The 12,440-nt window shown below is 38.7% G+C and overlaps 1 protein-coding gene across 7 annotated transcripts in view; it reads right to left on the reverse strand.

Moving 5' to 3' along the window:
- Positions 1–12,440, reverse strand: part of kirrel3b (kirre like nephrin family adhesion molecule 3b) — a 199,505-nt gene that overhangs the window by 55,235 nt on the left and 131,830 nt on the right. For all 7 annotated transcript variants that reach the window (XM_079873360.1, XM_079873358.1, XM_079873355.1 and 4 more), the window contains exon 3: positions 11,565–11,714. In XM_079873360.1, coding sequence (XP_079729486.1) covers positions 11,565–11,714 — 150 coding nt within the window. The remainder of the gene's footprint in view (positions 1–11,564; positions 11,715–12,440) is intronic.

The raw sequence follows: 12,440 nt of genomic DNA on the forward strand, positions 1-12,440 counted from the left end.
AACTAATAGATACCAGCTCAATATGTTTGGCTTTTCTGACATTGTAGGGCATTGTGTTTGCTCTCGGTTAGGTTTATAGGTATTGGGCCCTATCTTTACGACAAGCGCAATGAAAGTGTTTTTTGCTAGTTTCAGTCTGACACAGTTATCATTTTCACGTCCGAGCCACATTGTTTAAATAGCACACTCTGCTTATAAAACACAGGGACGCACAGCAGCACACAAACATGCCAAATATTTAAAAGAAAAGGATTACAATATAAAAGTAATTATTGTGTACATAAAGATATGGTAGAATCCGGCTTGTCTCGTAGATGTTCTGCTTGCACACTTTTACCTCGCGCACGAGCAGATCTGTTTGCACTCTGGAGACGCGTTCGGTCTTTCCACTATCAAATTCCGTCATGTAAATAGCGAATCTGTCATGGCGTGAGCGCAACTGGCATTTAAAGGGAATGGGAGATGAGACTCTGATTGGTTTAACGCACGTAAATCCCAAAACACACCCATTACTCATTATGAGAATAGAGACAACCCTTTTAGACCATGCGCCTGGCACGCCGACCATTTTTCCCGTTGTTAAACTAGCAAAAGTGGATTCGGACACGCCCTAAGTGAACTTGCGTCGTGCGCTTTAGACCATGCGCTTAGATCGTTAAAAACGCCCTTGGCGTCAATAGGCTATTTAATTTTAACGCCACCAACCAGTTTCATTTTCAAACTGCAGTCATAGTAACGTTTATCTGTTTCTGAGAAATCTGAACGTGTTTTAGTGCCACCCACTTGAGTTTTTACTGTCACTAAACATTAAAGTAACAATGTACTGTAATGTCAATTTTGCTAATTATTTGTAATAAGCCTGGGTTGTTTAATTTAGATCATTTCATATCAAGTACACATGGAGAGAAAAGCTGCAACTGAAAAACTACTTTCTTACATCTTACGGCAGGGTTCACCAATCTTGGTCCTGGAGGGCCGCTGTCCTGCAGAGTTTAGCTCCAACCAGCTCCAACACACCTGTTTGAAAGTTTCTAGTATGCCTAGTGAGACCTTGATTAGCTGGTTCAGGCGTGTTTAATTGGGGTTGGAGCTAAACTCTGCAGGACAGCGGCCCTCCAGGACCGAGATTGGTGAACCCTGTCATACGGTATTCTGAACAACGTTGTGGGCCAAGCATCAAGGAACAAGGTTTGATCATAGTAGAGTGGTTTCATTTAATCGGCATTTAAAGAGAGCAGGTGTGATTTGTATGTACTGTATGTGGAAATCATCATCGCAGTGTGACTCAGCCGAGTGTGTATGTGGAGCGTACGTAATGGCAGCATGGAAGCGAAAAAGCGAGTGAGGACTGAGGGGGCGTAGAGGCAATCTAAGAGCAGCCAGGAGACATTGTGTGAGGGCCGTTAAGACCAGCAGAAAACAACTTCATGAATGGCACTGATTACTCTCTCTGTTTAACACACACCCAAACCTGATCATCCTGGATTTTATTCAAACTCCAGTGAATTATTGATTGCCCTGCATGCTCATTACTGAACAGATCTGGGGCAAGAGAAAATCACAGTTAGTAAGCAGCTGGCGGAGAGAAGTATAGAGAGAGAAAGAAAGAGAAAAGGACACAATAAGAGGAGGTCACTGCAAAGAGAAAGATAATTACAGTCAAGAAGAGGTTGTTCAGAATTGTACGGCGCTGAGGTCTTTAATTGGGCTGAAAAAAGAAAGCTGTTCAATCTTTGCTTACTCTATTAAAACTATTCAATGAGTTTGTTCAGCTGTGCACACAAACAATATAAATTATTCCCACAGATGAAAGTTTAAAGATCTGGATCTGTAGAAAATCTGAGGATGAAAAAGCCACATGTACGCTGTGCAGTTTTTTAATGTTCTGTGTGAACGTTGATGGTCAGGTTGTACGATGTGACCCCGTGTGTGATCCTTCCTGGGTAAGGTAAAACTGAAACATCAATAGGACTGACAGTGTTGACTGGGCATTTCAATTTACAGCAGGTTTCTTCTGAGCGAGCCTCAGTTCTCTGATATAGTTGATGGGTGATGTGTTGTAGGTTAGGGTATGCTAGATCTGGCACTACTGAGCCACAGAAGCTAGGTTTCTATCCAAGTTACGAGTGCAATTTAATTAAAAATGGAAATATCACTACTAAACTGTTTCCATTCCATTTGCTAAAAAACAAAACAAAATGGCCCCTTATGGGAAAATTGTTGTAGCAAAAGTTGTAGCAACAGTGGCTCTTTATTAAATGCAATAAATTACTTGATGTTTTGTAACAATCTCTGCATTTCAGAATGACGAGAGCAACATGTTTGAGCAAATCAGTCATTTGACATCTTGATGCGTATTTAGGGATTTACACAGCTTTTCCACTGTATGGACATGTTTTAAATCAAGTGAGTTCATAAATCTAATCAAGGGAGCATGTATGTGCATGTAATCCAGCATTTGTTTTAATGCAGTATCCCAAAATGCACATCCGAATTTGTGAAATGAAAAGCTATACTGACTTATACCTGTACATTCAGATGTTTATGTGCCATTCTACAGAACTGGTGCAAACTGCTGTCCGACAACCAAAAAACACATTTAAAAAGCATTTAAGTATTCAAATTTTAGATGTTTACTAAGATCCTTCTATTATATTGTAAATATTATTGTGGGATTCAATAGATAAGTAAGCTTAATATATATAAAATCATTTAAATTCAACATGTGAAAATGATATTGAAATATTTTTTTATTTTTTTTTACATTTATTCCATTGTTGTTTTAAAAAATATATTTTGGATTTCTTTTAAAAAGTTTTATATTTTATTTTTAAATCATGAAACTTTATGTAAAAAAATGTGTCCCGCATTTCCATGTCACTACCAAAACACTGTGTGTTTTAGTCCATTAGCTGATTTTAACTACACCCCTACATTAGGAAAGATTCCTGTGTCTCTCTCTCTCATAGCCTCTCTTTCATTATAGATAGGTACCATCATATTGAGGAAAATGTGTTCAAAAGTCTAAAAATCTGTGTGCAACTTTAAGGGATGTCACTACCAAACACCTTTTTTCAGCAATTAAGCAAACTTTTTTGGGTGTAATTCTATAAAATTTAGTTTTTATGTGTGTGCAACTGTTCAGAACTGTACTAGGTAACCATGTGCTGGTTAGCATCTTTGAACTAGGCTCAAACGTATCTTAAATTGTCACTGCTGAAACAGTCATGACCGAAACATGCCGTAATTGTTTTGGTAGTGACAAAAGGGAACACATAATCATTTATTTGGGGGAAATAATTTTTTTTTTTTTTTTGTACAGTTATGCAAATCATTAGTATCTTAGTATGTTTTAGTAGTGTTTTATTATGCGAGTTAAAATTCTTTAATGTGATGGTCACCACCAAAACATTACTGTCACTACCGAAAATGTGCCGTCACGACCGAAACATGGATGGCTTTGTCTAAAATAAAGTATACCGAATAATCAACTAATATGTTATTATAGTGTTTGATTCAATGTACATTCAAACTAATGAATCCTTAACATTGAAATCATATGATTATCTTAATGCCTTTTACAAAGAAAGATTGGGTTCAAAATACAACAAATCTTATAAATTACACTTGAAATATTGTTAAAATTGTAATTGTTATTGATATACCTTTGATTTTTTTTTTTTTTTTTTTTTTAAATAGCAAAACATATATTTACAAGGTAGATGCAAACAAAATATTAATAGGTCAATATAAGCCTTCTTATTAAATTATTAATTATTGTGTTTTGGTAGTGACAAATTTGGGGAGAGGAAAAATATTCCAAAACTTTCTGAAAATACAATATGATAATTAACTAGAAATATGTACCTTGGCTATTATATAATTTGCATACATAAAACATTTGTGGAAAACACGTTTTTTCAAGACATTTCCAACTTTGTAGAATTGCCCTTATACCAACCACACCCTCCTTATTCCCTCCCCCAAAACTAAAAAGACAAATACTAGAATGAGGACTGATGCTAAGGTGAGAATCTGGTCATAATAACAATTAAATGAAATAGGCTACATTTTATTTTTGCAATTTTGCAAACTTCAGATCTAACAGCTATCTTGTTAGCCAGTTGGAGCTCTTATTTTTCCATTGCAGGCTCAAGTACAGATCTCTCAGTAGATAAAAATGCACAGAATTGCTCCACTTCAGGCTTTTTACAGGCAGTCTTGACTCTTTCTTGACCTGCGAAGATGGTTATAGCAGATATTTATTAGCTTTCTCATGCGGATCCATTTTAAATGTGACAGAACAAATGAAAATTGTATTTCTGAGTTAGATGTCCTTGCTAGAAACATTTAATTTAATGTGTTTAAGGGCATTTGGATTAAGTGACTTTTTATTAGTAACTTTCTGAGTGTGGCTGATCATAGCAGAGCAGGGCAAAGATGGAGAAACACTTTTTTAAAATCATATCAGCTAAATCTCAGCTCCACTTGACTGCTTTTAGCAGAAAAAAAAATGATTAAAGAATATCTTAGTACTATTTTTCTGGTAGATTTTGCTATGAATATAATCTTGCACAATTACTAAAAGAAAGATTGTCCATCTCAAAGGGGGTATTTGAGCTCCTTATATGGAGACAAAAAAAATAAATAAAAATCATTTTCTAAAAGACAGCTTTGGGAATCAAGACAAGTCGATTTTGCAGAGTTAAGGCTGCATTCCAGGGTCATCATTTTTTGTTGATACTGGAACAACATTCCTATCTGAAAATGTTGTCCTAACCAGAGGTGTAAAGTCCAGGGGTCAGAAAGTAAAAGTCCTGCAATATGTTAATTCCACCCATGAACTCATCCAGCTGATTTGACTAATTAGTTCTATCTCCTGCCTGAAAAACTGTGCTAATTAGCAAATCCAGGTGATTGAAACAAAATACTGAGGAGGACTTTACACCTCTGGTCCTAACTTTATCCCTACCCCTAAAACTAACCCTACCCATAAATAATCCCTAACATCAGATATAAATGATGGGTGAATAACACTGATGTAGAAGCATCTAACCCTGGTTTTAAGCCTAAATTTGATATAAACTGTAAACATGTTCCTTGAATTTGATTGGTTGATTGGAATGTTCTTCCAGGGTCAACAAAGATGTCGATTCAGGAACATGTTGCTCTTCTCTTCGCTCTTCGCAGACCTCAGCATCCCAGAGCCGTTCACTGTTCCTCTGCCATAGGCCTGTCTCTACCGACGGCTGTGCCCATGCACTACAAATGGCACTGGTCATTAAAGGAAGGAGCTGTTATTTCGGGCTGTGGCGCTGAGGTTTTTGTCAGACATTCCTTACCTAATTTTAACTCTCCCAGACACTCTTAGTCTGACAGCAGTACAAAGGGCAACCCTGTAGCCATGCAAGCCATCATCATTACCGGCCTGTTTGCAAACTCTGCATCCTCTAATGGCTTCAAATTAGCGCTTTACCGCAGTCACTCGATAGATTTCTCATGAGTCAGTCAGCAGCGCGGATTGATCGCTCCTTTTTAATTACTGGCCAGTGGGCTGCAATTCTTCCACCCTCCACTTGGCTGGGAAAACCTCAATCCATAATTCTGTCTTTCTGTCCTGCATGTCCTGATATATTGCCTGTTAGCGATCTCTCAGTTGCTTTTACAGTTAAATTCTGTCATTTACTCACCATCATTTCTTTCCTTGAAGCACTAATAATTTGAGATTTTCCTAGGTGACTGAAGACAGATTCTGTGAAGCTTCAAAAATGACAAAAAAGCAGCATAGAACTACATTAAAACTAGTACGACAAATGTTCTAGGTCTTCTGAAGCCATATGATGGATTTATATGAGAAACGAACACGTCAAATCGTTGATGTAAAACCTGCAACAACATATGCAATGTGGCATATGCAACTGAGTTTCATCGGAAGAGATTTCCAAGCAAAAAATGACCTAAATGATGGTCTTTCCATCACACAAAGCTATCATATGGCTTGAGAAATCTTGTAGAAATCACAATGTTTTATGTGTTTGTGCCTTCATTTACTGTCATTGTGTGGGAAGGACCTTTTTTTTTTTTTGCTGCACAGAAGAAAGAGAATCTTGGAACAAAGGCAATCTATCCCTTTAATGTGCACTGATTTATTGGTTGTATGAATTTGTAATTTACTACTGTACTGAACTGAGAGTTGAGAGAGCAAAAATACCACTGAACAGAGGAGCAATTTCACTGTGAAAGTAGTTTTGTTGTTGTTGTTTAACAACATATAAGACCAGCATATTTTCAAAAAACATTATTAAACAATAAATGATCTATAGCCAGAGACAAGACCTGGCTCAAGGTGACAAGACTTTTAACTTGTAGCATGTGTCTGAAGAAAACAATAAATAGCATGCAGGCAAATGGATTTGCAATTAACCAAATGGACTGAAACATTGGCTCAATCAACTGGGGACCTTGGATGTCAGCGACAAGCTTTTTAAATCAACTGGATGGGCGATGTTTCAGTTCCAGGAACTAAAAGGAAGGGCATGTGAGAGAGCAAGAGAGCGATCTCTTTTATTCTCCAGAGTGGGTTTGATGCAATAGTAATTGCAGGGGAGGAAATTTCACTTCATTTACAGTGGGCTTCTATAGCAGTGGCTTCGCAGGTTGAGTTATTGACATCAAAAACAAGATTGTGGAAGAGTGAGGTGATATGGCCTGTAATCCAGCTTCTGGGACGGGGGGAAAGCAATCTGTTGGGAACCGAATGGGTGAGGTGGTGTTTTGCCTCTCCTGACGTGTCTGGCACAACAATGAGGCCCGTCTGTTTCAGCAACGGCTCCAGTCACCTGCTCACGTGGCTGCTGCGGGCTGTGATAGATGGATCGGCAACGAAACAAGAAAGAAGAGGAAGTGTAATCGAAAACATGCCAGGAATGGAGACAAGTGACATACGTGGCTCACTGGCCCAAATCAAATCTCCCTTCACAGCGCTGTCACTAATGTGTTGCTTTGCGGGAGGCAGAATTCAACGGTAAACACTCGCTGATCCATATTCTAACTCTCCATCTCTTGCTCTCCCCATTTCTCTCACTCCTCTCCATTTGGCAGAGTCTTTACGGGTACGGTTTCAACGGTTCGATGCATGAGTGATGCCCGGCCAGATTGCCAGTGTTATAGCAGAGTGGAGTCAGGGGTTGGGAAACCAAAGGTGATGGAAAGAAAATAAGATATACCTTTGAATAAGCATCAAAGTGTGCAGGAAATAGAGGTGCTGGGGCAATGCCGGTGAGCGTGGGCTGGGTTTTGGCGTGACCACTACAAGCAGACTCATTTTGTTTTCTGAGAGCATTGTCATGGCCTCTGACTATGCAGTAGGTTGGAAAAGAGAAGAAGTTGTTATGAGAAACGGTTGGGTACCTCTAGTTGAAGAGGCATGGTGGGGTCAGATTGTGAATAGGTGGTGGTTGGAAGCCGGTGAAGTGGTTACGATGGGTGGAGATGACAATGAAGCAGTAAAAATACCATCATAAGGTGCACTCAGGAATCGGCTATTGGGGTTCCAACAACGTTAGTAACTGCTTGTTTGGTCAATCAGCGACACTAGAAAGTGAACTTCACCAACAGGCAGAAGGCACCAAAAAAGCATACGGATCAGTTATAATAACTACATAACAGTCTATAATAACTAAAAGGAAATGTCTTTTCAAAATCACATTTTTTAAATGTCCTTTCACTGTTTGTATTCATGGTTTCATTTTGTTGAAAAACATTTCCATCCCAGAAGTATGTGTACAGTAAATTGCGATTTGCATGTAGCTTAATAGATCCAGGGGAAACAAGCCTAGATGCTGATCGAAGCTCAAAAGCGTTTCTTACTCAACATGTCAAAGTGAATTACACCACAGAAACGCTGACAGCTTGACGTTTGTAAGTAACAGAACATCTGTACAGAGTCTCGTCTGTCATTCAGGCTATAGGAGTGTGTTTGCAGATGTGTCTTAGGGTCAGAGCCCAGCAGGGTGGAATTGCAAGCAAAGCTAATCGTCCATTTAAATAACATCTGCATCAATGTTGTGCACAGTTACATGTGCAATAGTTCAAACACAATGGTACATAAACCAGCTATTTTGTCTCTAATATTTGATTTAGTAAGAATCATCTTTTAGCAAACACAGACTGGGTTTATGGGATTTGGAAAGCTCTGAATGTTTGCCAGCAACTGTTGGTCCAAAATAGTTGCATTCGCTTTCAGTAACGGGACTTTATTGTTGTCAGTTTCTTTCTTAAATTATTTTACTTGCAATTCAGGTCAACATTTCCAACTCAAAGTTTATAAGAATTGTTTGTGGCTCTAAGGAGTGACAAATTGTAAATCTAGGTTTGGCATGTTTGTTTGCATTTGATTCATAATAAGTCAATTTAAAAGCATCCTGTCTTGTGAAAAAAGAGATTAAATGAAGTTCGGTGGTGTTCAGAGCATTGCACTTCTGTGGAAATGAAATCTGGAGTCGAATTGATGACCTTTGTTTATCTTCATAAGACTATAAGCAGGACGTTTTCAAAACATCTCGCATCTTGTGATTTGCAATTAAAAGTTAATAATCTCCATGCCTTGAAGCTGTTTATCAAATGATAGGCTAAGACTTTGAGACTTCCAAATGCGAAGTTATACACATTCCAAGTGTCTTCACCTATTTATTTTTCCCGCAAGGACACTTGATCTTCCATTAGTTGTGAAATCATAATTATTCCTTTTTGCGAAAGGGAAGGATAAATGAGTGGGGTAGATTTAGCCCTTGCATCTTCCAAGGATTTAATCCCTAGAAAAGCAAATATTTTCTAATGAGCACTTGTAAGATAACAGAATATGAGATCATCTGACTGCTTATGCTATCACTTTGCATACTTTTTATTGTAGGGAAGAGCAATGAGAACCATTAGAAAGAGCACAATTGAGATTCAAAATCTTTAAGAGTATGGTGGCGGTGAGTAACCTTTTGATAATTTCATAAGGCCAGAGACGATCTCTGTCCCTTCATTACTCTGCTGTCCATTTTCACATGGCCTGAGATTAATGTTGAGTGGACACGTAAGAAGACAAGGATGGCGATGTTTTAGAGAGTATATAATTAGCCCACAGGGCAAGGTAGAAACTGCTAAAGTAATAATTCTGAAAAAGTGACCTCTTGAGGTTAACCCACTAAATCCCAGAGTTCTGCAAAGGTAGAGTTCAAAATTCAGGAATCTGGCTATAGTGAGCAGATTTTACCATCTCGTGTCATGGCGGACATGATGATGTGTTTTTTTCTTTGATGAAGGAAAGTTTGTTTTTCTTTTTTTTTTTTAAGCTTTGCCCAAGTTTTTCTAGCAAGCAACCATCAGTGGTTCAGAAATTTTGTATTCAGGATAATTCACAGTTGGGATTCAGTTTTCTCCACTTTCAAACGCTTGATCAGATATCAAAGCCTCTATCGGGATTGGCTGATCCAGGCTATATGTGGATGTCTGTAGAGAGTACACCTGCCCTAACCTCAGCCTTCAGGCGGTGTGCGAGGGAAGGCTGAGTCATGAAGCGAGGGGTTGAGGGACCACTTCAGCTGTCAGGTAAGAAATACTGGGAAGAGCGGGAGTCACACTCCCATTCCTGTCATCACTACTGCTCAGACCAGGCTTCTTGACATTGTAAAAGACAGCCAAGAGATCACTCTGCTACAGAGCTTGCATATATTACAAGCACAGGTTAGAAGATCTGGTCACCTATTTTTTTTCTATTGAGGCTTAAGTGGATAGCTACTGCTTAGATAGTCATGTTTTATTTTAATTTTCTTATTATTTTCAGCCACTCATTATTAACATTTAGATCTGTCAGGAGGATCTGCAGAGTTGCAGGTGCTACACACCCAGGAACAGCATATAATTTGAAAGACATATTTTTATTGTATCACTATTTTTTTTTCTATTTTTTTCTTAGTTTCTTTAAGCCACATTACTGATGTCTACATATTGTTGTTCAAATATATTCTTTTGACTGACATCTAAAAGTCTTGGAAGTTAAGAATGAGTTTTTCCAGCTTAGTTTGTTTGTCCTTTTTATTGGGGAGGATATTTTGAGTTCCGGAGGTTACAGTATGTTTTCATAATACAATGGCTAGCACTTTAATTTACAGTCCTGTTTCGCATAAACATACTATCTACTTATTGTAGTAATGACACTAATTAGGTACTAACCAAGAACCTACCCCTAAACCTTAACATAACCCATGTAGATATCTTAAACTTCTCAGTACTTTTGTGGGTAGGTACACTTTAAGTACAATGAAAGTGCATGTACTGTACACATAAAGTGCAACCATACAATGACATGATCCTTGTCTAGGCCCATGAAATAAATCATTGAATAGCCACAATGATCACAAAGCCACTAGCCCCCTGGTGTCCAACTTGACAGGAAATTAAACTAGACGGGGATGAACTTGAGGTTCTTGGTTTTAAGTTTGTGGGGGATAATTAGCGTTATCAGTGCCCATTGAGGCAGTTCTAAAGCAGAACTAATTAAGGCCCAATTAATAATGACCACAGCAGGAGAGAATAATGATAAACAAAACAGCCTGTGCATCATCGCTTTCAAATCATTTCCTCCAGTCAATTCACCAATCAAACATATTTGCAAGTTGACAGTGGTGAATGATGTTCCGGTCATAAGGTGGTTGTGATACTTGTAGCAGTGGGATTTAGGCGACTATTTTGTCTATGCTAAGTGCAAATAAGTCATTTGTAGAGGGGAGCAGCAGAGAGAAACCGCAGACCACGTAATTTGTCTTCTTTCTTCCTCTAATTTCCCTCACTACATCCTCCCATGCAGGTCATTATTTTAACTTTTCATTAGTGGAGATCAATAAAGCAAATCACATTCCGGCTTGCGAGCACATGTGCTCCATGGCTTACCCCACCACTTATATAACACCTCCCCAATCTTAAGCCCACTCAGTGCTTTCTCAGTAACCCACAGTTTTGCCCACTGGTGCGGGGAAGAGCTATAACTTGGTGGGTGTGGGTGTGGGTGGTCTTTTTTTTTTTCTTTTTTTTTTTTTTTAGCATATAACCTACCAGGTGGTTGATTACAACCTCAGCACAGATAACACTGTTGCTGCCCAATATCGCAGATACAGCAACGCTGAATAATAACCCAATAAAACTTAATTAAGATTCAATGACCTCTCTGGTTTAATAATGAAGACAGTGGGATTTGCAGCAGGAAATTAAAAGTGAGAACTTATGGTACTGCAGGGGAGTTTGGTCAGTGAAAAATCTATTTTTAATACTGTACATTATTTTTTGCTGATCTCATTCTCAAGGATAGTTTGAGATCACTGTAATCAGTCTATGTGCATATTTTGATTTAATTTGAGGATGCTATTTGGAAGACAATTAGTAATAAAATAAATTAGAAAATGTAACTGAATGTTAAGAAAGGGACATTTTTGCAAATAAGCTTTTGATAAAAGTATGCAACTAAGCTATTGGCAGGACTTCTTCGTCAGTCTTCATTTTTACCCGCAGTTGTGACTAACCTAGGACAGTAAGTCGAGCGGGACGGGACCTCATGGCGGCCTGGATGGCCTGGCACTCAAACACAGCATCATCCATCAGCTCCACCCTCTGGATTCGCAGGTGGTGCTCGCCAGTTCCATGATCCCCAACCACAGCATAGCGAGGATAACCTGGAAAACAGGGAAGTTGACTGGTTAATGCCCCAAGACCAGCAGTGACTGCTTTAAAAATGCATTTTGTGTGTTTTTAAACGTTTCGAGGTAGATAAAATCCAGGGAAATTGTAGCTTGTCAGTTTCAGAGTCGCACTAACCGAGCACCTAAATTAAAGAGTTTTTCATGACAGTGTAAGGTAATCCTCGAATGCCACAGGGAGTAAGTGTTGGAGGCTGATGCAACAGTGGCTGTTTGTTAGCAACCACTGCGATATCAAAGGACATCAGTTGAATTTATTGTATATTATTTGTATCTGAGATACAGGAGATTTCGTCTGCATTCATGGATGTGTGGAAAACATTGAAAATAGTCATTTCTTGTAGCCTATTTCTTACGCTCAAGTCCAAACCAAGGGCTTTCAACCCCTTCTTCTGCAAAGTTAAAATATTGATGACTTGTTTCCCTCAGGACAATAAAAACACCCAATGTGAGACAAGAATCTGCACATTTGTGACCTTTCTAAAATAAACGAAAGATGAGCAGATGTGTGAATCTTTCTGCCGGTTGGGTGAGACTTTCTGCCGGTTAGGGTGAGACTTTCTGAAGGTTGGGGTGTGATTTTGTGCTGGTTGGAGTGAGACTTTGTGCTGGTTGAAGTGAGCCGCACTGATGATTGAGGTGAGATGATGGTTGATTGAGGTGAGGCAATCTGCTGGTTTTGCTATAATATGTTCAGCTGCT

Source organism: Squalius cephalus (genome assembly GCF_949319135.1).
Source record: "Squalius cephalus genome assembly, chromosome: 6".
NCBI classification, from domain to species: Eukaryota; Metazoa; Chordata; class Actinopteri; order Cypriniformes; family Leuciscidae; genus Squalius; species Squalius cephalus.